General features: G+C 41.4%; 1 protein-coding gene across 2 annotated transcripts in view; it reads left to right on the forward strand.

Annotated features, from left to right (window-relative positions):
- The window catches only part of FAM135B (family with sequence similarity 135 member B), a 277,802-nt gene extending 253,978 nt beyond the window's left edge, over positions 1 to 23,824 (forward strand). For both annotated transcript variants that reach the window (XM_012735958.3, XM_012735960.3), the window contains exons 13-20: positions 163 to 2,182; positions 3,942 to 4,108; positions 6,540 to 6,631; positions 9,156 to 9,253; positions 10,640 to 10,791; positions 12,855 to 12,965; positions 13,645 to 13,758; positions 18,331 to 23,824. In XM_012735958.3, the coding sequence (XP_012591412.2) occupies positions 163 to 2,182; positions 3,942 to 4,108; positions 6,540 to 6,631; positions 9,156 to 9,253; positions 10,640 to 10,791; positions 12,855 to 12,965; positions 13,645 to 13,758; positions 18,331 to 18,536 (2,960 nt within the window). In that variant the 3' untranslated portion in view covers positions 18,537 to 23,824. The remainder of the gene's footprint in view (positions 1 to 162; positions 2,183 to 3,941; positions 4,109 to 6,539; positions 6,632 to 9,155; positions 9,254 to 10,639; positions 10,792 to 12,854; positions 12,966 to 13,644; positions 13,759 to 18,330) is intronic.
- The last annotated feature ends 3,556 nt before the right edge of the window (positions 23,825 to 27,380 follow it).

Below are 27,380 nucleotides of genomic sequence, written 5' to 3' on the forward strand. Positions count from 1 at the left end.
TATCCCTTTGGAAATTCCAAGAATCTAGAGAGTATCATTCAGGAATAGGAAACTAGGACAGCCAAATTCTTTATTTTGCCTATTCTATGTTAGATATTTGGATAACTATGAACAAAAATCCTTAAACTATAATGCAACCTTATTTCTTTTTTTCTTTTGTAGGGCATAATTTGAGTGTTTACCCTAATTTTGATATTTCAACGACAAGTCCCACAATACAGAATCTAAAAAAGAAAGAAGAGAACCATATTGTAAATAGAAACGTACCTTTTAGGGACAACCTTGTCTTGTCTACTGTGAAACCACCCCAAATGGACTCTCATGAAGAGGTTATTAGGCGTCCAGAGCCAGATGAGAATGTAACTACACAAAATCATGTGGATGTGCGCTCTGAATCTCAGGTGTATCTGACAATTGGTGAATTTCAGGACAAAGCAGGTATGCACGAACTTGAATCTGGGGCTGGCCAGAGAGCTGATGTTGGAACATGTCCACTGGCAGATGCAAACATGTCCAGAAGGAGTCCAGGCCCAGAGGATGGACAAGCCCCAGCACTGACCTACATTGATGTAAAATCTAGCAATAAGAACCCCCACAGAGCTGAACCCATGGTGGTCGTCAGTGCTCAGCATGAGAGTAGGAGCTCTAGGGACAAGTGTGGATCAGACAGGACTGGGTTAAGCAAAGTGGTGGCAGGTGAAAATCACCAAAATGCCATCTCTTCAGAAAAAACAGTTCTCCGTGAATTAAGCACTCTGGGAAAGGGAGCTGAACAGGAGACTAAGATGGTGCTGCTACGTCTGAAGCCCATCGCCTCTGAGCCCTGTGGCCCACCAAACTCTACTTTGAGGGAGCCCTTGGATAGCAGGTCTTCCCTAAAGGACCCTCACACAGAAGAGCAGGAGGAACTGTCAGTGCTCTCTGGGGTCATCAAGAGGTCTTCTTCCACCATCTCTGATTCGGGCATTGAGAGTGAGCCGAGCTCCGTCGCTTGGTCTGAGGCCCGAAGCAGGGCCCTGGAGTTGCCCAGCGATCGGGAAGTCTTGCACCCATTTGTTCGAAGACACACCCTGCACAGGAACTCCTTAGAGGGTGGACACACTGAAAGCAATGTGAGTTTGCCAAGCGGCATCCAGGCTTCTCTCACCTCCATTAGCTCTTTGCCCTTTGAGGAGGAGGAGCGGGAGTTGGCGCTTACCAAGTTAACCAAGTCTGTATCTGCACCCCAGATCAGTAGTCCAGAGGAAGCTGCTAATGGCAAAGACAACATTCAGCAAGGTAGAGGCTTTGCTGAACCTTCAGATATGGACCTCAAGAGCAAAGATTCTCCTGGACACTGTTCTCACCTCTGTCGTGGCTCCAGAATCGAGGACGCTAGGGTAAACCACTCCTTTGTGGAGGTAGATTTAGATGCTGACAACCAGCAGGGCCCTGGTTACATAGACATTCCCAAAGGTAAAAGGAGTCAGTGTGATCCTCAAGGACACTGTCATCCTGATGGCAGGACTGAGAATGCTACAAGTGTTGAAACCAAAGGTCTTAATTTAAAAACATCACGTATCATAGCACTTGAAAACACTAGGACCAGATCTCTTCACAGAGCACTGGCAGGAGCCCCAAAGGGCATGCCTACAGACTTCGATGTGGGTAAACGAGCTCTTTCCAGTGATGGCATCTCAGAGGTTGAGGGTATCTCCCATCATAAGGTGCCTGAAATGAGCTGTACATCAGCTGTGGATGCCATGGAGCTGAGTTCAACAGGCAAGCAAAACAGTTCGCCTCACGTGGTTAATGACACAGCATTTAACAGAGCAGTGACTGCTTTCTCTGAAGGTGAACATAAAGCAGGCACTGTGTGCCCCACTGTGACTCACTCCATTCACCCCAAAGTTTTGAGAAACCAAGAACCGAAGGCAGGTCCTTCCATCATGGGGTCCCCCCTGACCTCTACAGAGACCTTTACTCTGGAGAACCTGAAGGCTGTGGAGGTCGTTAACTTGTCTGTGTCATGTACTGCCACATGTCTCCCTTTCTCATCTGTGCCCAAGGAGACCCCTGCCAGGGCTGGATTTTCCTCCAAACAGACCTCATTTCCCATCACTCATCAACCTGTGGGTTCCTTTGGGGTTGTTTCTACCCAATCCAGCAAATTGGAGGAAGAAGCCAGTGAAAGGATGTTTAGGTAAGCTACCTGATGGGCTTACGTACCACAGGACAGTCTTTTAGGTTTCTCCAGTGGTTCTCAATTTCATGCAAACTATCTCAAAATTTCAATATCTATTATTTTCTGATTTAAATAAAACAATATATTCATATCATATAAATCAAAACTGTAAAATTGTGTAAGGAAGTAAAAATTAGCAATAAGCTCGCCTCCTAAATATAACCACCGTATGTGTTCTTCCACATTTATCTACATGCATCTCTATGTATGCTTTTTATGCAAAAATAAGATCATTTTGTATGAACTTTACTGTCGGTTTCTTAAATTGAGTAATATATTGGAAACATCTTTCTATGTTTATACATCAATTTTTGCATCATTTTTGTGTTGAAACAATATTATATGGATATACAATGACTTATCAACCAAATTCTTTACAAATGAACATTTAAATTTTGTCCAGCTTTCATTATGAGAGACAACTCTCTTAAGAATATCACTGTACCTATACCTTTGCACATTTTGAGAGGCTTTATGAGCTTTTGGGAAATAGAACAACTTCAGCAGATTTGCCTCTTAAGCCCACTTTAATGTTGTGGAATTCTTCGATTTACTTTTGCAATGCCAGAACCCATTTCTTCATCCTTGTGTTGGGTTTGTATTTATCACCTCCCCCCACCTATAAACTATTAATATATATTTTATTACCTATATTATAGAATCATTATATCAAAACATCTCATTTTACTTACTCTTTTGCAAAATTCGAAAGAGTTACATATTAATGATATCCCCACAAGAAATTGCACAGGTAGGTAAATATTGGACCTTTTGTTTTATAAAGAATATTAAAAACCTATTATATGGCACTTGTCATCAATTCAACAAGCATAGAGCAGAAGCTGCCCAATGCCTAGCCAGGCTTGACCTGGCTGTTAGTGTCCTCAGTCTAACAGGGAGAAAGACAGATGAGGGAAGTCATGGAGGATGTGACTGGGTAAATGTGATGACTCTTGTGTGCATAGTGGAGCCAGAAGGGGCAGGGCCTAATCTGGCTGAGTGTGAATAGGGATGGTGCTCAGGAGAAGCTTCTTACAGAAGGGAACACCTACTCTGAGAAGGAAATAGAAGAGACAGTGATGATGATGATGATGCCACCAATAATAGATAATGATAAGAGACAAGGAAGTGTCAAAGCCAGGGTTCTCACCTTGGCAGTCTGAGTCCTGAGACCAGGTTTGTAACCACCAAGTTGTCAGGTAAGCAGGCAGAGAACGTCACAGATGAGTGGGAATGGCATTTCAGACATACAGACCCACATGCACCAAGGCATGCAAGTAAAGCCATTTACTGTTAGAAGGTGGCCGTAGTGGACTGTGATGCTGGAGAAGCAGGGCAAAGCCAGGCCATGGGGACTTGTGTGTCAGGTCAAGATGCTTTTGCTCTGGGGAGATCTTTGGAAAGATTGCATGGGTCATTGGTGCTGGATGGATCCTTGGAAGTCCTATCACCCCTGTCTCCTGTCCAGTGCAGCAACCACATAGAAATATGCAGAGCCAAAACCCACAGAACCTTTGGTTTTTTGGAGTGCTGCTGCCTCCTTGTTCAGCACAAAGCTTCACTCACTAGTATCTCCCTAGAGGGCTCACATTGGGCATTTGCTGCTAGCGGATATTTTGCTTGAGGGCACTCATCACTCCTACATACCAGCCCACATCATTTCCTGCTCAACATGAAATACATGGCTTGGCTTGTGATTAATTAGTGTATTCTCCAGTTTTTATCAGGCCAAAGAAAAATTTAAAAAAGAACTGAAGATTGAAGGATTTCTGTACAGTGACTTATCTGTACTAGCTTCTGATATACCATATTTCCCACCAGAGGAAGAGGAAGAAAATTTGGAAGATGGGATTCACCTGGTTGTCTGTGTCCATGGCCTGGATGGTGAGTTCTGAAAAAAAAGTTTCCTCCTCAAAATTCTGTACAGCATACAATTTGTGATACTTATGAATTAATCTAGATCAGGTATTAGCTCAACAAAACATACAATTAACAACTGTGGAATGACAGTAGCTATGATAAATCTAGGCATATGTCAAGGCCTTGCTTTCAAAGAAAATATCTCTCTGGCACACACACAAAAAATCTGTTGAGTAAATGAATGAATTCATGTGGCTGAAGGAATACATGGAATAAATAAACAGATAAATAAATGGAATGTATGAACAAATAGAGTGAGTAATTGATGGATGAATGCATAAAATAAAAGAAGGAATTGAGTGAATGAATGAATGGAATGAATATATTAATGTAATGTATGAGTACAGTAATGAGAATGCGTGAATTGATGGAATTCATGAGTCAATAGAATGGCAGGAATAAAGGAAGACACGCATGAGATGAATAAATGAACTCATTTTGAGGAGCTCAGGTTATTTTTCTGCCCATTTTTATTCATATCCCACTTATGGGTCACATTTTATACCAGTTACTCCACCAAGTCCCAGGATTTGCAGGAACAAAGAAAACTTTCTCACTCATCCCCTCAATGCCATGCATGTCCAGGCTGCTTTTCTTTCTTCGATGATATGACATCAAAATGAGATAAGATTCTCAAATTTTGTTAAAATAAGACGTCTGGTCAGATGATAGGCTTGTATCATGTATGTGGGAGAAGAAGAAAGTTACAAAGATAGAGCAGCTTTGCCAGTGTTGTCCTATGTCAGAAAACTGAGCTGTTGGTAATGTGGTCACCTGGGCACCAGGTCATTCAGAGGACAACTGATCCCGAGCACAGGTTTCTTTTAAGGTTACTTCTCTAGTTCAAGGTGAATTATGTCTCAACTCCAGAATTTTACAGGATGCCTTTGTTCAAATTCTGTCTCCAAGGGTATATTTATATTAACAGAGAAGTGTACACATTGATCACAGTTATGAATATTTGCACAACTCTTCATGTTGTGTAATAAGCCCAAGATTTTTATTAATCTCAATGTTCTCAGTTTAACATCTTATTAAATTATATCTTCTGAGAAAGTTTTAAGCTGCAGAAGGTCCTCTTTTCCTCAGTAGCTAAAGGGGGTGGCAGCATTTTCATTCCTAACATAAACACTTTATGCTAAATATAAACACTTCCAACTTTTCATTGTGTTTTATTTTTTTTTTTTTAAAGACAGGTCCTAGAATTTCATTAGGGGAACTTTAACAAGAACAAAAACAATAAAACCAAAGAGCCTAATTTTACTGTCAGAACTGACAGAAGGAATGAATAGCATTTAATTTCTTACCACAACATACACATATTTTTAAAAGGAATATGACTATTTATGGCTATGACCCTGTAAGTTTGGACATGTGCTCTGACAGACCACCAGCATGAGTGGCATTTGGGCATACTGAGTCATCCTTAAAGATTAGGGATGCTTCCAAACACCTGGAGTTACCCCAAATGCCATGTGTCACTTTTATCCTCCTTTGAATCATTGGGTAGTTTCATAAAGAATGATATTAAATTAATTATATTTTCACTTACATCATACAAACTACTTTGAAACTATGGTAAAGTAGGTAACCTATATATCCAAATAAGCGGCTTCTAATTTTCAACTCCACAGGGTCCTGATCTGTTTAAAGAATAGGCCAAAAATTGATTAAGATACAACTGAACTCCTGTGACCTGCATGGAATGCATGCCTAACAGTACTTGAATGAGAATCTTATTCTGTTATATCAAATTCATTTTCACATGATTTTTATTCCAGGGAATGCATCTCCTTCATGGCTCTACGATTAGCTATAGCCTCCATTTCTTAACCTTTTAGTCCTCTGTTCCTGGTTTCCACTATTGAGCCTCCATGAAGCTTGCTCTGTCATGATTCCTGTCCCCAAGGGGGATTCTTGTTCTGTTTAGATAACTGTGCCTTGACTGGCCTACTGAGGGGGGGCTTGCTGATTCCCTTTAAATGGCAGAATTAGATAGACTCTGTCTTAAGCAAATAATTTAAGAGGTGTCACATTGTGCCATATCAGTCATTAGGTGACACCGTTTGCAAAATGTCCTGGGAGAATAGAACATGCCATGGAAGGAGAGGCTGTGCACTTCCCGCTGGGCCTGCATGGAGAGTTCACAGCCATGTGCTGGTAGATCAGGGAATAACTCCACTGAGGCAGGACTGCTGGAAGGACCAGACTCTGTGTGTGTTCTGGGTGGGGTGGCAGAGGAGCACTTGTTTTAGTTGTTTTTATTTTCTGCTTACCCCCAAATAGGAAAAAAATCCGATGGGAAAGGGAGAAAAGGTAGAAATAAATCTCTTGAGTGACACCTTGTCTGTGTCATTAACCATGGGGCTGGGTGGGGGGTGTCTGTTATTTTCAGGGAACAGTGCAGACCTCCGGCTGGTGAAGACTTTCATAGAACTGGGGCTCCCTGGAGGAAAACTGGACTTCCTAATGTCTGAAAAGAATCAGGTATGGCAACAAAAACTTCAGAACCAAAAGAACCCCAGAGGCATGCCCTGCATGAGCCTCCTAAAGGCACTGTGATCATTTATGGGCTCACACAGATAGGAGGCAGACCTTGCAAAGAACACTGGCCGGCCACCTGGATGAGTGGAGAGAAAAGACCTGCTGTTTTCTTTAGGAAGGGTGAGGAAAGAGTAAGAAATGAAAACATGTGAGTTAGGTCACTGCAGCCTTTTGACCTCATGACATTAGGGCCGGTGGCAGCTGAGAGCATAAACTATTTGTGGATACATGAATCCACACTGGCGGAAAGGTGACTGTCACTAGCATCTATGTAACTGATAAAGCTGGGTTATGACCACTTTATTAGACAGAGATGACCTGTGGGGCCTTTCCCATTTCAAGGCAGCTTGAGCCTTGGGCCCTAATGAGCTGTCAACGTAGATGAGACTTTAGAGAACCCGTGACTGAGAGTTGGGGCTGGGTGGAGGGTTGTTGCTGGCTCCCACACCATGGAACTTGACAGGGCTGAGTCCCGAGTACTCTTTGGAAGCACAGACCTGCTTGTAACCAAGGGGTCCCTTGGCCATTGCGAATGGGAATTGTGCAGAGAATAGCAAGCAGCAAACACTGGAAAGTAATACCTCATTTATCCACTGTTAGTGCCCAGTCCTGTTACCTTCTCTTTGGCACCTGCTGTGTACAAAATCGTGTACCATGTGATACAAAGAGGTATAAATGGGAGGAAGAGAAAAGACAATCACTTTTTGAGCATCCTCTGCTTCCTCTCTGCCAATTTCCTCATTTCATTCTGACAGCAGTTCTCCTACATGTTGATACCAGAGTCTCCTTACAAAAGCTCTGGGAGTGACATAGGGCTCCACTGTCAGTCTCTCGTGGAGAGGAAGGCATCATACGTGATCTCTGGGAAGATAACTCATGCGCACATCCACCTTTAACGTGTGGCCAAACGTGACCCAGGCCTAAGGGAGGATGCCGAGGGTGCTCAGAGGAAGGGGCAGGGAAGTGAGCAGCACTGGCTGGCTTCATGTTTGTGTTTTGTGCTAGTGACGTTTTCTTTTCAGGGACGATGCATGTTGTTAGCAAGAGAGATATGGTCGCGAATCCAGCCTTCTGGTTGTGTATATCCAGCCACACTCTGATGCTGGGTTCCACCTGGATGCCACAGGGGCCTCAGAGCTGGGTCTTTATAAGTCACTTAATTGTAGGATTTGGCCACTCAGCATTGATAATGTTCTACAAGGCATTGCCATTACTTTTTGAAAGTTGTAAATCTCATAAGCAGATGCATTTGTAGGATATTCCTTTCCAAACTCCCTGGTTGGGGAGGACCTGATACTCTTTTTTAAAGAGTATAAACGATTTTCAAAGCATCATGCTCAACTCAGACCTCATAATTACAATCATTTATTTACTAATCAATCTGTTGAATTAATATTTTACAGTGGAGGAAACAGGCTCTAAAAAGTTAGAAGTAATGATAATTGCAGCATCTGTCATGGGTGTGTTATGTCTATTTTACATAGTCTTTAAAATGGTGCTAAGGAGCAGGCTACACTGTACCCCTTTAGCAGATAAGGAGACTGAGGTTGTAGACAGGGGGAAGCAACTGGTCCAGGGCACAGGCCCCACAAGCAGGGAGCTGCACCCAGAGTCCTTCCCTGTCCCAGGAAAGCTGAGAGACTTTGCAGTTGCTTCATCCTCTTGTTCCGTGAAGCTCATGGGGCAGCAGGTGGCAGTGGGTGCTAGAGGCCTTCTCCGAACCTCTCATTTTCTGTTGCACACACTCTCTTCTCCACCACCCTGAGGAACACTCAGGAGACCTCTTGTTCACCTTTCCCAGCCTGGAGCACAGCACAGCTCTAGGCAGCTCATGACAATGTAGGACAGCACCACTTACAAGAAACTTTATTATTATTTTTTTTAATGTTGACCCCAAATATGCTTCCCCATGGCTTCTATCCATGTTTCCAAAGGTTGGCACTTGAAGTTATAGAAACCAATCTAGTGTGTGTCCCCTGTGCCTGTCCTTCAGATATTCAAAGATGTGTGTGACATTTCTCTTCTTTTTACACTCGTGGATCCTTCAGCTGGCCTTCTTAAGACATGGGTGGCTTTAGGATCCCCCCCAAAGCTGACATCTGCCTTGTGGACATGGCCTCCTTGCACAGGCTGCAGGCTGTGCCAGGTACAGGACGAGGGCTTCGGAGTGACACATGTCTTGGCGTGGACACCATATGCTTGCTACTCTTCTCCATCTCCCCCATCTCGCCCTTTGGTTTTCAGTCACTCTCCTAACTGAGGATGCTTCGGCATCCCCGTGTTTTGTCATTAGAGCCCCAGTCTGTGGGCCTTTTGTCCTAAAGTCAAGCCTCCCTCTGCAGCTCTAACGTCAGGCTTAGGCACACCCCGGAGTGCACCGTGGTGATTCATGGAGAAGGCAGGCTGTGCACACAGTCGGCCTTGGCCACAAACCCACCCAACACCCTGTTCCTCTCTCTCCTTCCAGATGGACACATTTGCAGATTTTGATACCATGACGGACCGGTTATTGGATGAAATCATTCAACACATTCAGTTGTACAACCTCTCCATATCCCGAATTAGGTAAAAGGAAACCACAGGTAGTTAATGGTGGGGGAAGAAGGGAGACATTTTGGGGTATTTGCTGTATGCAAGTTTGGTATGATGCTTTCTGCACACCACTGGGCTAGGTTATTGTGTGACCATTAATGGAATAGATTGCATTTAGAGCAGGAGTACTAGGGTTGGTGGACACACTCTTGTCACAGTGTGTGTTGGGGAGAAGAAACATTTAGTAGCAAAGGAAAAAGAATATTGGACTTCAAACGAGAATTCCTAGGTTTGAATTCTTGTTCTTATAACATCTACAAGTTTGAATTTCAGTGTACCAGGTGTGTGACCTTTTATAATCTTTTTAAATCCTTTCTAAATCTCTGAGCTTCTGGGTCTTTATCTATTAAATGGAACTAGCACTGAGACAATCCATCAAAAAGCTGAATGACCTGCCTGACCAATGAGAAGATTTCAGTCTCAGTACTGCTTTTATCTTCAGGCAATAACAAATAACTTGGTCTAAATATTCCAGTGATTAAGATGATAGTAATAGCTTGCATTTGTTGAGCATTCAATTATGCAGATATTGTGCTAATCCCTCAATAGGCATTATCCCATTTAGTGTTCAGAGATAAAATATCATTCCCTTAATTCTATAAATGACTCTGAGGCCTATAGAGGTTAAATAAAAATAAAAGAATGTAAGCTAGGCAGTGCAGCTTCATAAGCTAACGTTCATTGCCTCCCTTCCCTGGTTTCATGCTTATCATGAGAAAAGGTAGGGAGGTATACCTCTCATAAGTAGGGTTTCACTAAATGATTGTTTAATTTGAAAGTAATGATGTGTTGAATCCAGGGATCAGTAAGTAACAGCATGGCTGGAGCAGACCCTGTAGGAGGGGGTTACACACAGTGTGGGCTGAGAATGGGCAGGTCAGGAAATAAACAGTGGGCAAAGAAAGGAATGGGTAACATTGCGGAGGTCATCCAAAGTCAGGTTAGGAATGGCCTCATCAGCAGGCTGAGGAGCTGGGACTTTACCCTGTGAACGACCAGGAGGATTCAATCCCCAGAGATGCATTTCAGAAAGGACCCTCCCTTCCCCCAGGGGGACTGAGAAGGCCTGGAAACCACATGGGGTGGGGGGAAGGGGCTCTGATAATGCAAAATGCCCATGCTTCTCCTCTGACCACTCTGGACATAGAACTACCGTCTGTGAAGACCTTGTATCAGGGGTCACGTGGTCAGAGATTGGGAACCTGATGAGGGTGAATTAGCCGCCCCCATTCTCTTTGCCAGCTCCCTTTGACCCACTGCGGGGTGGAGGGTGCTGGCTCTAGGACACGTCCAGCCATCACTCCCCCAGCAGCAGCCTTCACTGTGGCACTCACCTGCACCCTTTCTCTCTCCACACAGCTTCATTGGCCATTCCCTTGGCAACATCATCATCAGGTCGGTTCTTACACGGCCCCGGTTCCGGTATTACCTCAACAAACTCCACACGTTCCTGTCACTGTCTGGGCCTCACCTGGGGACCCTGTACAACAACAGTGCTCTGGTTAGTACAGGTAAGACTTCTCCTAGCCTCGTCACTTCTCAAAATTCATGTGGGGCACTGGGGACCCGACACTGGAGGCAGAAGTTCTTGATGGAATCCTGTGACTTTGGAGCCTCTTCTAAGCAGGGAATGGTGGAAAGAGACCTGGGCTGACAAATGTGGTCCTTTTGTGTGAGAGCTGAGTAAAGTGAGACTAGATGTTTTCTAAGATCTTTTCTGCCTTCAAATGTCTGTGAGCAAAAAGGTGATGTTCATGGGTATCTGGTTAGAAAAGATTGACGAGGAACAATGTTGTAATGAAGAGAACATGGACTCTGAATCGTGTCATTTCCATGACCATCCTGTGGTTAAGTTCTGACTAAGACACTGAGGGAAGACTTGGACCAAGACATTTAATCTCCGTGATACTCATTTTCCTTGTTTGTGAAATGGAGATCATGTGTGTTATTTATATATGTTTATGCATACATATGAATACATTTATGACATGTGTATATATGTATGGGTAAAGATACACACACACACACATATATAGTCTATATGTGTGTATATATATCTATGGCACATGAGTATGTGTATGTGTGTGTCATAGAATTCCTGAGGATTAAACAGGAGAAGGAACACGAAGTCCACTAGAATTTATAGAAGGCCATCTAGAGCTGAATTCTATATTGCTTACTTGTATGGCTTTGAGGCTCTTGTGATTTTATCTGTGTTGTAAGGGAAGCACGTCACAGAGGGTAAAGAAGCAGGGCTCAACATATTTTGGAAGATGAGCAGAATTTCTAAGATAGGGAATGGTGGGAAGCATTTTCTTTGTAGAAGAAATAGCAGGTGTAGCAATATGGTATAATCTGGTGTAATCAGCAAACTGCAGGTAGTTCTTTGCGACAGAAATGCAGCATTTCCTGACGGGGCAGGAGATGATGATGAAGCCCTCAGCAGGAGCCAAGCACTGAAAGGCCTCCCGTGACACGAGGGGATGTTAGACTCACCCTGCAGACCCGGTAGTGTAGATACTACAAATGGGGTGTGAGCCGAGCAAGTGACATGATTTGGTGGGAGGAAGCCCAAGTAGGTCCTTGGGTCTTATAATTAATAGTTTATTAGATCACGTTCCTAACAAATACATCAGTCCCTAATTGTTCAAACCCATTATGTGGCATTAGGGTCTCCCCTGATGAGTTCCCCTGTCCCTGCCAATATTCCAGGCCTCTGCCACCATTCCCTGTACCGTCCCTACACTCAGATGGTTCCCTCCTGACATGGGTCCAATTACTTTGCTTACTTTTATTTTGAGGCCATTACTTGTGAACATGAGTCATCTGACACATTGACACATAACAAATAGAAGTACTTTCCTCTGCACTCTGTCTTTACAAACCAAGGAAGCCATAATCTGGGCAAAAACAAATGAGTTAAAGCACATTTTCCTCCATAATTATAAATTAATCTTGCAATATCACAAAACATTAAAAAATGAGGCAGCACCAAAAATTCTTCCAGTCCAGCACATCTAGAGTAATTTTGTATAGTCTATTTTACTTATCTGTGCACACTGACACATTGGCATAGAAATCAATATATGTGCATACTGTATCTTGTTTATTTCCTTGTGCTTCTGTTACATTCATTTGTTGTGGTGACATAATACTTACCCTCATCAATGTTGGTGTTTACATAAGCATAGCTGAATGGATGGGTTCTCAAATAAGATGTTTAGTAATTTTACAGTATTCTAAATGCATCTGTAAGGATTATTCTTACATACTTTTCATATTGAGTATTATTTCCCTAGGCTTCATTTTCATGAGATTGAATGGAACGAAAGGTATGGATAGTTTCACGACTCCAAAGCCTGTTGCTGTATCCTTTTGCAGGATAATTTTATATCCGTGCCACCAGTACACAAGAATACAAATTTACCTCTGACTTCCCAAGTATTTGCTGAAATGTCTACTACTCTCTTAACTAAAATTTACAATTTAACGTTAATCTTTTCCCAATTCCACTCCAATTCTTTTTTGGCTTATGTTTTGATTTTTGCTGTGTTTTTTGCTCTTGTCTTCCTAGGCTTGTGGCTAATGCAGAAATTGAAGAAATCTGGGTCTCTACTGCAGCTGACCTTCAGGGACAACGCTGATTTGCGCAAATGTTTCCTCTATCAACTAAGCCAAAAAACAGGTGGGTGGTTTTCTCCGCACCTGCATTCATGAGTTTGAGATCCAACTCCTGAGACACAAATTAGCTTTAATGCTATCTTGATTCATGCACATGCAAGGCAGCTTTAATTCCCTGGGAATCCAACAGCTACCCAAGAACCCTGCTTCTCTTGGCCTGTCACACAAGAGGCACATGAGAGATGAGACCCGAGGTGTGTATAGGGTCATCTTGACACACAGAAAGCTGTAGCTTCCACTTTCCACCAAGCTTTTAATGTTATAATTACACAGGACCAACTGGGCCAACTTAACCCAGGCACAGGCCCACCTATGAAAAGGGCAGGTGCAACATTGTCCAATTATGTTGACTGTGCAGCAGGAGACAGGGTCTGTTCTCAGGAAGGCTTGATATTATGCCTTCACTCACACTCTGTAATGTGGAAGTGCACAAGGTGTGAAGACTCTCCTTGCATTATGGGAATGATCACAGAAGATGGCAGCGATCACAATCACAGTTGCGTGGTTTCCATGGCCAGTGAGGAAGCAGGGCTGCTGACAGATTGGCCTTCTCAGTCCTTCCAAGCAAGCCTGGTTCAGCTGTCCATCATCTATCCTTCTGTAAACATTGGCTATTTTCATACCCTACGCCTCCAAGTTGAAACTTGCTGGTTATAAAACCCTCAACTGGCTAATTGTTACAGGGCTGCAGTATTTTAAAAATGTCGTGCTGGTTGCTTCTCCGCAAGACCGCTATGTGCCATTTCATTCAGCCAGGATCGAAATGTGTAAAACTGCCCTCAAAGACAGACACACAGGTAAGCTGCATTTAATGTTTTTCTTAGGGACTTTCTGATTTAAAAACAACAGTATGTACCTGTCCCCCTCTCCATAATGAGTGACATGTGCACCATCTGGGGGATGATCATGCTGGAGAATCAGACTTGTGGGGGGAGGGGGGAAGGGCATTTATTGAAACCTTAAAATCTGTACCCCCATAATATGCCAAAATAAAAAAAACAAAACAGTAAATTCAGGAAATAGACTGTGGCTGTTAGGGACACCTGGGATCTGGGTAGTGTAGTGCTGTGTTTATCTTAGAATGGAGTGATGGGCTGGGAATGGCTCACGTCTGTGTGTGTACATACCTCGATGCTATTGTCCTAGATGCTGCTTTTTGTAAAAAACAGTCACATGCTTATTAGATTATGAAACTTTTGTTCAGTCCTGTTGTGTGCCAGCCGCTGAAATAAGATGGCTGGGATGTAGAATTTCTAAGAGAGGCCTGGCCCTCGGGGCACATTATCTATCTGGGGGATCAGGCAAGTACTAGCAAGGAGAGTACAGTGTGATGAGTCAAAACATAAAAGAATGCTCAATGCATGGATGGAGCACAGAAAAGGGATATGGCATAGGGCAGAGGCAGGGAAAGATCTGTGGAGATGATATCTGAGTTATGTTTTATAGGACAGGTAAGTGTTTTCCAGGCAACTAGGATAGGAACATGGGCTGGCATTTTTGGTCTCCTTTGATTAATTAGTTTATTTCTATGTCAGGCATTTTGAACTTTTTTAAGTAAATGGTATTTTTGTTATATTTAAGGCATTTTAAAGAAAGTAGTCCACCAAAGGTCCAAAGGTTTAGTGCCAATATATAGATGGGTATATCCAAAATTTTTACTGGGACCTAGAAAATCCAATAGGAATTTTAATGAAAAATATTTGAATATTAATTATAATACATAAATAGCATCATGCTTTATTACTGTCTAGAATATGTACTGAAAAGTAACATGAGGCACATTGCAAAATGATACTTTTTCTGATTGAAAAATGTCTAATTACGGAACATTTGGAAATGTCAAACCTATTTAAATAAATCGGGATCATATCTAATTGTACCTCTACTACCACTTGCCTTTCGGATTTTTCTTTTAGTCTCTTTACATCTGTATTCATATTAAAAGTTATAATTTTTTGTTATGGTTTGATGAGAATGATGTCATATCCATTTGCCCATGTTAATAAAATATCATAAATATAAACATATTTTAATGATTATATGCTATATTTATGGATATACCATAATTTAATTAATAATTTCCCAATTATTTGTATGTATAGGTTGATTCCAGAGTTTTTTGAAAAAATTATTATGTGATGAAAAACTTTGTATATTTTTTATAAATCATTAAAATTGATTCCCAGTAATGGTATTATTGAAGGAAAATATTAATGAGCTAATACTCTTGAAGTGTTCTGCTAAATTTTCACCTAAAATAATGACATCAGCTACACTTACAGTATATTAGTGCCTGCCTATAGGGCCCTACTATCTCTGAGATTAAATATTAAAGATATTTTCTAATGATTTTTAAATATTATTGCTTTTCTCGTATATATTTTACCCATTTTTTAATTATTTCTAATTGCCCATGGAACACCATTATTAACAAAAACCTTTGACAATAAACAAAAGAGTCAATGACTTGGTTTTAAATTCAGGCTTGACCCAACACATTTATTACCAATAGATCTCCAAATGTTTTCCTTGTGCAGGCATTTGCTAATTTTCCTTGCCTACTTTATTTTCCTGACATGGAGAAGTATTTTTGGTGAAACTTTAACCTGGTAAAGGTTTAAGAACAAGGGTCAACAACTATGATCCACAGGCCAATCCAACTCACTTCTCACTGTGTAAATAAAGTTTTATTATAACACACCCACACCCCTTCATCTACATATTATGCACGGCTACTTTCATGCTACAGTTGCATAGCTAAGTTGAGTAGTTATGACAGAGACTGTGTGTCTTGGAAAGCCTAGAATATTTTCAGAGAAAATTTGCCCATCCCTGCTCTAGAATAGCAAAGCTGTATTTCCTATGTGCCGGGCATAATTCAGGCACTTTGCTTTACTTCATTTAATCTTCACAATGACCATTTAAGGAAAATCTATTCATCTTCATAGGATGTTTAAATGACTTAAATTGATTAATAATCCTGTCAGTCATCTTGAGAAAAATAGCACTCTCTTTTCTTAAGTTCATATTTTCTGATATATTTTTAAATGAATATTAAGAAATATAGCTTAGTTGGTGAATTAAACACATAAAAATTAGATATGCAGTTTACTTTATATGTGATGATAGCTTTTAAAGTTTTATTATTTTCCTGTAAGAAGTACCAATATTTCTATTTATCAGAAGTTTTAAAATAAAATACACGCCAACCTCCTCTATCTTTGTGTAACCTCCCAATTTATTCACTACATTGTCATCTAGATAACTTGCTCCCTATCCCAAAAATCAATGAAGATAAAAATGATAACACATTTAAGGAAAAAGAAATAAGGATTTCCTATATATGTTTAAAAGAAAATTACCAAGTTTTGCTTCAAGAACTTATGAACCAGTCTGGATGCAGTGGCTCAAGCTTGTAATCCTAGCCCTTTGGGAGTCTGAGGTGGGAGGATGGCTTGAGGGCAGAAGTTTAAGACTAGCCTGAGGAACATAGGGAGATCCTGTCTCTACAAAAAATAGAAAAATTAGCCGGGCATGGTAGTGCATGCCTGTAGTCCCAGCTGCTCAGGAGGCTGTGGCAGGAGGATTGCTTATACTTAGGAGTTTGAGGTTGCTGCGAGCTATGATGATGCTAGTGCATTCTAGCCTGAGTAACAGAGTGAGACAATCTGAAAAAAAAAGAAAAAAGAAAGAAAGAAAAGAGCTTTTGGAACTAATAACAATTTCAGCAGAAAGTGATTTGGTTGTGTGGTTGAGTAATCGCTACATTTTGAATGACTTTTGTTCATAATAAATGACTTTCTGACTTTTATTGCATATGCAATTTAAACAAATTATGGAATGAATGTAACAAAAATATGCCTCTATTTCCACTTATTGGCAACATTCATGCATTATTTCTGTTATTATTTAGTATTCATATACATCATTTTAAAGAGGTACAAAATTATTTAACCAGTCCATGAAGCATGTTGAACTTAACCATTCCCTTATTGCTGAATTTTGGCTGATTTTCATTTTCCCTCTGAAAAGAATACTTCATGCATAACATTTTTATGGCATGATAACCTGTTAGCATATTATTACCTATTGTAATGACCACTATTTTAAAGCATTAATGGGCTCTTGGAAAGATCTTACACTTTATTTTAACTCCAAGTTCTTTCCAGTGGGATTGGCATGGCTAAAAAGAGATTTTTTCACAGCCAAAACCGTAATTATTTCAATTTTACATTTCAACTTCCTTCACCTCAAAGCTCCTACCAAGAGTCTGAGAAGGGAAAAAAATCAGAAAAAACCAAAGGCTTCTGGCATGGTGGGGAGTCCAGCTGCCCTTCCCAGCCTGGGAAAGTAGAACTGCAAATGGTTTCCCTTGCTGATGACTTGGGGGTAAGGGAAAGAGGATGGGTTTGTGCACATGGCACAGAGGAACACCCAGAGTGAGGCTGGTGGACTACTAAACTCAGAATAGGACCTATCCTTTCATCATGAGAACTGGGGGTAACATAGTGGCTTCATAAAGCAGACCTGGTTATTTGGACTGGGCTTATCTTACCACCTCTGATCCCTGTCTCCCTAGTCAGTCAAAAGTAAAATATCCTAGCTATTAGGATCATTACCGAAAGTGTCTCTGTATGATATAAAAGTTTTCATGAACAGTTTTGCAAAAGGGAAGAACACAGGTCTGAGAGGTATGAATTGTTGGCTCAGGTATGCAAATGTATTGTTCAGCAACGCAATTTCACTGCATGGCTTTAAGACTTCCACTGAGGCAAAATTGCAGTTGTGTCACTTTCGGGTGGAAACATAGTCAATTCAGACTTCCAATTGTAAAAACAAACCAACGAGAAGAAAACTGCATTCTCCTCCTCCTTCTACCTGGCACCTAGAATCGGGAGAAGGGTGAAATGTCACATGGCTTGTATAATGCATGACATCTGGAGATGTCTGCTTCCACTTCACTATTGAGATGTGTCTCCAGCCCCTAAGGCCCCCTAAAATAGAACTTGAATCTCTGAGGGTCTTCCCTAGTGCATGCACACCTCCTTTTCTGATCCCCTGCTGAAAGGCACAGCTGTGTGCTGAGAAACACAAATACCTACCCACCCCCATTCTGCCATAACTTCTAATGCACAGGTCCCCAAAGCTACTATGTGGAAGCCTCCTTATGACCCTGGCTATTGTAATCAGACTAGACAAAGAGAACTTTGATTTTATTTCATATCTATTTCACTAACATTAGGAGGTTGTTGGAAACTGGTATATAAAGGTCTGCTCAGGAATAGGATCCTGACGCACATCCATTGGTTTTCTCTAGATTCCACTGCTAACTTCTGCACCAGCCTTACATCTTCCTTCCTTTCTTACAGGGCCAGTTTATGCGGAAATGATCAACAACCTTCTGGGTCCCCTAGTTGAAGCTAAGGACTGCACTTTAATCCGACACAACGTGTTCCATGCGCTGCCCAACACTGCCAATACCCTGATCGGCCGTGCAGCTCACATTGCTGTGCTGGATTCAGAACTCTTCCTAGAGAAGTTTTTCTTGGTGGCGGGACTCAACTATTTCAAGTAGTGGCTTTGTGGGAGCAGGCCTTGGGTAACTCACCGGAAGTGTTTAAGATTGATCCAGAGCTTTAGCTGAGACGTGCTTTTATAGACCTCGTCATTTCAAGGTGAAGCTCCGAGAGAACGGTGGTGAGGGGTGGAGGCTGGGTGGAACCGAACATTAGAGGTGCTTTTGGAGATTTGGGAAAGCCCAACAAAGAGATAAATGACAACAGACTTTGCTTGAATTTGTCTAGCCATCTGGAGTATCATTCAAGATGCTTTCTAGGAAAAATAAGAGACAAAAAAAGAGACAGAATACTTGGAGTTGGTGAGCCCGCCCTTTTAACTACCACTGGCTCACTGAGTTTAACTAGATTTGTATAGTATGTCACTAGCTCATAGCTTTATCATTTTTGATTAAATCAAGTGCACACAAGCATTTCAGAACTCAGGTTAACCTCTGCGCAGAAGTGGAACATATTTAGAACCCTTAATAGATTCAAATGTGCCATTTGTTTAAGAAAATGTGATGCCCATGTTCATATTCTCTCTTTATGTTTTCAAAACAAGAGACAAAGGAATGCATTATAAATCCCAGTTGCATTTCATAACAGCAGCGAGTGGGGTGACTTAAGGTAAGGAGGGATAAAAGTGACACTATTGGTAAATACACATTTGCTACAAACACACACATCTCTAGGGGACATATAGTTGCTCCACCTAGTTCCCCAGACTTCGTCTATGCATAGCCCTGCTCCACAAATCATGTTTGTGATTGCTTACGTCTCTGTCTGTGGTGGGGAACACTGAGTGAGACTGAACCTAGCAGAAGGGGTCACTGGGATTAATTAATGCACATGTGTGTGAAGCTCCTGCTGGTACATCCAAAGAAATGCTATGTTAGCATTTGATGCAATTGCAAAAAATTAAAACCATTTACATAGCCCCCTGCTTCTTCTCTCCATGTAAGGAGAAAGACATCTAAAAGGGAGGGGTGCTGGATTAAAACCTCAGGGGAGCTCTAAGAAGGGTGCTGGTTATCTTTCAATAGAAATGTCTTCTTGCCTTAGGAAAATAAAGGGCTAGGAAAGGTCACCATTCATAAAAATCAGTACACAACAGGGATAAAAGTGAGATCAGATTGGAGAACAACAGCTAGATCAAAGACTCAAACTGCTATTGGTAAATGACTTAAGGGGAAGTTTTGAAAATTACCAGGATGTCTAATATGGTCCCCCAAACCTAATACACTCTAAGGGCTAAAGGAAGCCTAAAGAATCATTTAGCTGTACGGAAGGAAAGCATGAACCTGGGCAGTAGGAATGAATAGCATAGGAGATATATCTTCTGGAGGTGAAAGCTTTTGCTCATACAAAATAGTCCCTTCTGTAGTACAGAAGCTCACTTGGAACCAGGTTCCCAGTCCCAGCACCTGGCCCATGACTCTAGGTCACTGCTGCTGTGGTAACAAAGCCAAGTGAATATAGGCTCATCTGAGAAGTTTCTTGCACATGAACAATGTGACTTTGAAAAACAAATGCAGACTGTGGGAAACAAGACCAGATAGGCAATTTAGCAGATTAGACATGCAAATTTCTTAAAAAAAAAGTTTTTTTTGGGGGGGATGGCATTGGGGGAGGGTGGCATGCAGAGTCTGCAAATGCAGGCATCCACATAGCGGTTTAGGGTTTCTTTATGAGTCTTTTCTGAATTCTCATTATATCCTGGTCTTAACACACATGGTTCGCTAAATCCTCTGGTCACTTTCCCACTGGGAATTCTTTTCCGAGTTCCTGAGTCAGTACTGGGCAGGGACCCTGGCTACTCATGAACAGTGCCACATTCACTGTATTACCTGGAAGTTTGTTTCCTAGCCGTGCAGCCTGTGATGTTGTGTTTTCTGCCCCAGACAAGTGCCCACGCTCAGTGTAGGACTACAGATTTGTAGCAACTTCTCCTTCTGGCCAAGGGATGAGCCCTGTCCCTCTGATGAGTGCATTTCATGTTGTGTTTCCAATGCCCATCATTTGTCGTTCCCTGGTCATTTGAAAGACCATGTAGCCAGCAGTTATGGAGCCAGGATGAATCTGGTGATCATCATCTTTTCCAATAACCAGATGCCATTTTTAACTTCAATATGCTGTCTGGACATAGTGAGAACTAATGGCAATAAATGTCCAGCTGCATGGTCCACCTCTTTTTTATAGGGGTGTTGTGCTGTCTTTGTAAACCCTCTCTGGCCTCTGAGCATCTATTATAATTGTGTAGAAAGTAATCTCTATCTTGTAAATAAGAGTGTCGAGTGTTGCGTCTCATGCCTCATTTGGAAAGGCTTTTTTATGTCTCTTTCTATTGAAGTATAGATATCTAATATATATATATATATACACACATAAATATATAAATATATATAAATAATGTAAAACAGCAACATTCTATTATTGATTATAAAAATTATAGACAAAATGCCTGCCAAGATATTGGTCTAGTATGTCTTCATTCACTGTGTAGTTTTTGGGTTTTTTTTTTGTTTTGTTTTGTTTTTATGATTTGTTAAGTTTCCCAAAAACTAGTTAGAAATAAAAACTACTGATATTGTGATTAATTGTAATTTTGTTGTTTATAAGCCAAATAAATCCAGATGAGCAGATTTGGACCTAAAGTCACTTTGGGGCAAAATAAATCCCTCAATTACAAGTTGAAAGCAGATGGAGAGGTATGGACCTGGGAGAAAGTACAGAGAGAAAAGCCTCCTATTAGTTTCTGCAGTTCTCTGGTATTTACTGAGCAACTTCAGTCTGTGCCAGTACAACACATAGTCCCTGCTCTCAAGGATCTCAAGGGAGATCCAGCCTTGCCATTGCAATGGGATATAGTGAGGACTCCTGCAGGCCTTGGCAGGTGCATGGGGATCCTGGATATCCACTCCTCATTGCCTGGAGAAGGCCAAGAAGGGAGTATTGAGAGTGAGACTTGAAAGGTGAGACTGTTTGCTTCACACAGCCAGTCACCACTGTGTACACCCTTTCATTATTTCATTTATTCACTCGACAAATGGAGGGCCTACTCTGTGCCAGAGATGTTTTGGTAAGATGCAGTAGGGCACCATCTGGCAAGGAACACAGCCAATCCAATGTGAAATCAAACTGGGGGGTGGGGGGTACAGCAATGGTAGAGCCCTTACATGTGCTCAGAAGAGGGACATCAACCTATACCAGGGATGTGTTCGGGTGGGGGTGTTCACTAAAGGCCTTGTGTATAAGCCAATATATGAAGACTGAGTAGGAGCTGGCCAGTGGATGGTGAGTTGTGGGGTTCTAATGATCAAAGGGCTCAGGTGAGAGAGAGAGAGAGCAAGAGAGAGCGCATGCATGAACCTTTGGTCACTGGATTAGGCAGATGGAGAATTCGAGTACAAGAGTGACAAAGAAGAGCTGTGAGATGTCAGCTGCTGTATAGGATTTCTTTTTCTCATATTAGGGTGAACTTTACATTGTTTGTAATAGTATGAAAATTTCCACTTAGAGATGAGGGTCCCTGGGAGGTCACGGCTTGCCCCTGTCATCATGTCCCTCTCCAGAGCTCTCCTCTCCTCTCCAGGAGAGATCTGGTGTCCCTTGTTTGGGAGAAGTCCATGGCCACATCCTTCACCATCACTCATTTCTGAAATTGCCCATTGAGGAATGTAGTCGATATGTTTGTTGAGCTTCTAATGGACAGAAATTAGGACAAATGGCATCACATAAATAGCTTAAGAAGAGGGAACATTGATTGACATGGTTTAAATTATTTTTATTTTTATGCATGTAAGCAATCAAGTGAACTTTCTATATTAGTATTTGTGGTGACCACATTAACTCCTTGGGATCATACAAATTTTATACAGGAAGGAACTTATTTAATTCCGGTTTGACAGTTAAACAATCTGCAGCCCCACAAGATTGGATTAACTTAATCAAACCTACAGTCCTTTATTCAGTTGCAAATATTTCCTGACATTGCATAAGCCAGATGGTGGTTATAAAGCAAAAATAAAATAGAAAGTGTGTCCCATCCTTATGGAGTGTGTGCGTGTAAGGGGAAGGTAGACAGTGACCAGATAATTAGAAGCACGGTGAGTGTGGCCTGGTCTAGGCTCAGAAGGAGCTCTGAGGGAGATAAATCTGGAGATCATCTATGTAGTACATGGCCAGCAAAGAACAGACCAGAAATAATAACATGTGACCCAGGTATTTTCTGCAAAGAAGAAAATACATTTAAAAGTTCTAGGACATGGCAGAAAGATGTACTTAGCCCTCACTGTGTACGATGATGACATCTCTCTCTAAGCACATGGCTACTGAATTGAAAGCCTATTTTTCCAGTATTTTCCAGTTATTAAATATGATTGCCACTTTTTCCCCCCCTCATGCTGTTTTCTTTGGTTTCAAAGCATATGTTTCTGAGCATTGGCAATAACCAAGGCTGCTGGGTCCCAGTTGAGCACTTGGTGTAAGTAAAGAAGGGTAACCTTGGAAAAGAACACACGGAAGTACAGTTATGCTTGCTTATACCATTCTGGCAAGGTGTCCATCCCAAAGGTGTACATTCCAATATGCTTGCTGAGGATGGATGCCATTCTCTAATGGGCAGAGCCAAGCAGTATATGCAAACACATAGATCACATTTTTCTCATTTGTTCACTCACTTATTCTTTCCTCATTTTATTGAACATCTGTTTTGTGCTGGGTTTTGTGGTAGGCTGTGGTGGTTAACATAAATCATAGGATCCTAAACAATAAAAGGATCTGGGAGAAATAATAAAACTTGGTGTTTTCATTTTAACAGTTAGTGTTTATCATAAAACCACGAGATCTCAGAGTTAGAAGAGGAAAAATAGATTGTCTCGTCCACACTCTATCTGATATTTAGAACCCTGAGATGAACTCCAACTCCATACACAAGTGATGGTGGTGACATTAGACATAACAGTGAGTGTGGGTGTGTTTATTTATCTATTTATAAATATATAGCTGCCACCATGAAGATATTTCAAAACCTTTCAAATATCTCTCCCAGTCTTCCCATGCCTCTTCCTCCTTCATTTATTTATTTTACTTTTATTTTACTTTTTATTTACTCTTTTTAAACTTTATTTTCCATGGCACATGAGCATTATGTGTAACACCAGTGATGTCTAAATAGAAGTCATTAGGGACAATCTGGATAATATAAATGAACTCTCCCTTGTGCTTCTTTCTCTTCATGTTGAATGGTGATAACACACTTTACTTTTCAGTGTGCAAAACTCTATGAGTCATTTTTTTTTTTTTTGAGACAGAGTCTTACTTTGTTGCCTAGGCTAGAGTGCCGTGGCGTCAGACTAGCTCACAGCAACCTCAAACTCCTGGGCTCAAGTAATCCTCCTGCTTCAGCCTCCCGAGTAGCTGGGACTACAGGCATGTGCCACCATGCCTGGTTAATTTGATATATATATATATATAAATTTAGTTGGCCAGTTAATTTCTTCTTATTTTTTTTTTAGTAGAGACTGTGTCTTGCTCTTGCTCAGGCTGGTCTTGAACTCCTGAGCTCAAACGATCCTCCTGCCTCAGCCTCCCAGAGTGTTAGGATTACAAGTGTGAGCCACCATGCCTGGCCTATAAATCATTTTTAATTTTGGGGAAAATGATCCCAGTGATGTCTGGCACACAAAGAAAAGGCCTTGATATATAGAACTATGCTTCTAGACCAAATGTAAATGTATGGATGTTTTTGGATAACGCTTTGTTAATTATTAAACCAAATTATTTCCCTAAATTTGCTCTCCTCTTTATGACCAAATGATGGAGTGTGTGTCTTCGTTACATAGATGTGGTTGTGATTATATGGCTCTAAAACATGGTCATCAAACCTAAAACATTATGATTCATCACAGAGTTAGAGACTTAGAGGTAAACCTAGACTCTCATTTATCTAATTTTTAACAAATGAAGGAACAAAGGAATGGAAATAACATAGTGCTCAACTTTTGTTTACTAGTTGTTTGCATATGCCATTTCATATAATCCTTAAAACCCACAAAACATAGCAGTGATGCTGGGAAAAGTCAAGTAACTTACCTAAGGTTAAACAGCTTAGCAGTGATGGAGTGAAGATTCGAACCCCAAGTGTTCATTTTATCCTTTATGTTACAATTTCTCCAACCCAGACAAGCTACTTAATTGTGGAAGTCACACATCTTGTTAATATCAAAGCCAGGGTTCTAAACCATAACCTTATGAGTTTTTTTTAACTATAATATATTCTCATATGAGACACTTTCATAACCAATAAATTAGCTAGCGAAAGAAAGCATTACTTGGTGGCAAAGGTGGTTTTACAAAGCATTGTCAAGATTGTAATTGGGCAACTGGAATAACTGTTTCATTCTTGGCTGGTCATCTGTGTTTATCAATCACACTGCTCGAGATTCTCTTTTCTCCTACTAGCCTCAGGCCCCTTTCCCCATGCCTTTCCTTCCATAGCTATTCAGACTGTGCTCTTCCATCTACACTTCTGTTCTCTTTCTGCTATGCCCACATTGGAATGGCTGATCACAATGATCCAGGAATCACTTCCCGTTACTGTAGGGCAGGAACCTGTGCCAGATGGCTCCCAGATGTGGTTTCCTGCTTCTGGATGAATCTGAGCTCAAGGCCTTGTTGTCAAAGCTAAGTTTTCTCATGGTTCCATGAGCCTACTCCTTTAACCACTTCGGTACGAGCGTCAACTATAGTCAATAGTCACAGATGAACACACACAGCAACTTTAGCCGACAGCCATGATATGACTTTTCTAATTTTTCATTTATCAAAATAAAATTGTGAACATTTAAAAATAACATAATGTGGCTGGGTGCGGTGGCTCACGCCTGTAATCCTAGCACTCTGGGAGGCCGAGGCAGGTGGATTGCTCAAGGTCAGGAGTTCAAAACCAGCCTGAGCGAGACCCCGTCTCTACCATAAAAATAGAAAGAAATTAATTGGCCAACTCATATATATATTAAAAAAATCGGCTGGGCATGGTGGCTCGTGCCTGTAGTCCCAGCTACTCGGGAGGCTGAGACAGGAGGATCGCTTGAGCCCAGGAGTTTGAGGTTGCTGTGAGCTAGGCTGACGCCACGGCACTCACTCTAGCCTAGGCAAGAAAGCGAGACTCTGTCTCAAAAAAAAAAAAATAGCATAATGAAAACATATATGTATATGTTACCTATTCTGATTCATATTACAAGTAAAGCTGCCTGTAAAACAAGCTTTCAGTGCTTTAAAGCTGTCCTCATCACACGAGAGCGAAACGGATTCGTCGTCAATGCACAGCACAAACTATCGTGCGGACTATGAGTGCCGGCTGTGGGCAAGGTTTCGAGGCCCGTGAGCACAGCACCGAAGTGGTTGATATTTCTCATCACAGTGATCTCATGTGTGTCCTGATCGGTCTCCCACATAAACATATCTTTTCCTTGAGGGCAGAAAGTATGTCTAATTCATGCTTGCACACCTGGTGCTGCACACATAGCCTGGCACAGAGTAGGCACTTGGTAAGTCTGCCAAGGAGGTCCAATTCATCTCATCCACAGCCGCTGCTGCTGATTCTAATGCAGAAAGAGACTGACATTGGCTCATGTTTACTCTCTAAGCTTCTGAATTTGCAAGAGGAGAGTAGTATCATGAGATAAAACATCACAGTGGACTTTTGTATAGTTAGAAGAACCACAATATCTCTAGGCCTCAGTTTCCTGATCTATAAAATATGTTTGGGAACACCTACTTGAATGGTAGTTGAGGGGTGGGGATGGGACAGGAAAAGCAGAGATCTGGAGCAGGTCCTTTGAGCATACAGCAGTCATTCAAAACCCTTGGTGGGTAGGTTAGGAAAGTTTTATTAAACATTGAAAAGGTGGCTGTAGGGAATTTTCTTTGTAATGAATTAAGACATTTTCTACATGGCTTCAAAGTGATTCATACGTGATGGCTTGAGGGAGATTACCTTGTCTGAATCTTTAGGCATAAGCTTCCAGCAGTCAGAACATTCCATGGTGACACCAGGGGCCTCTAAACTGGACATTTCAGGTCAATTCAGTGCATGATTGGATGATTTTTATAACAAAACTGTTTTTCTGCTCAGGGTATGTTGTAAGCCATTGTTAAATTGAGAGCTGAGGAAAGGCTGCATCTTGACACACAGCTGAGAACAGTATTACATCTAATTTAAGGTGTTTGGAAGCCCTGAATTCTGTAAATGCCACTCAGAGCCTTTGTATTGCATCAAACTGCAAAGACATCTTGAAATGTCCGTTAGCTCACGGTTGAACTTATTGCATTTGGCAAAATACTCTGCTTCATCCTTCTTGCCCCGAGGAAGTTTAATAATGAAAGTGCATCTGATGTCATATGGCTATGTCTTTTCTTATATACACCTTTTGCTTTTAAAGAGTGCACCTCACTTAGTCCCACATACTCTTTTCTCTGCATGTAACTTAATATGGAAGTCTATGATCTTCCTTCATTCAAAATTTTCCCATAATTCGTACCTGAATACATTCCTTTTAAAAAGCATTTATTTAGTTTCCACATGACTCTGTGCTAAACACTGATTGCTGCAGAAATTAATCAGATGTGAACTTGCCCTTCAAGAATTTATAAGCTGGTGGGGGGAGAAAATGGCCACATAAATCGTCCAAGATAGTTAATGAGGCAAGAGATCAGGTGGAAAACATTAAGAATAGTATCATAGTATCATCCTGATGCCTCTAAAAGCAAATCACATCCCTGGTCATAGGGTTTTGGCATCCCGTCTGGGTCTGGAAGCAGAAAACCAGTCCAGGCGAGATGCCGCTGTAATGTCAGCC

Source organism: Microcebus murinus, chromosome 7 (genome assembly GCF_040939455.1).
Source record: "Microcebus murinus isolate Inina chromosome 7, M.murinus_Inina_mat1.0, whole genome shotgun sequence".
NCBI classification, from domain to species: Eukaryota; Metazoa; Chordata; class Mammalia; order Primates; family Cheirogaleidae; genus Microcebus; species Microcebus murinus.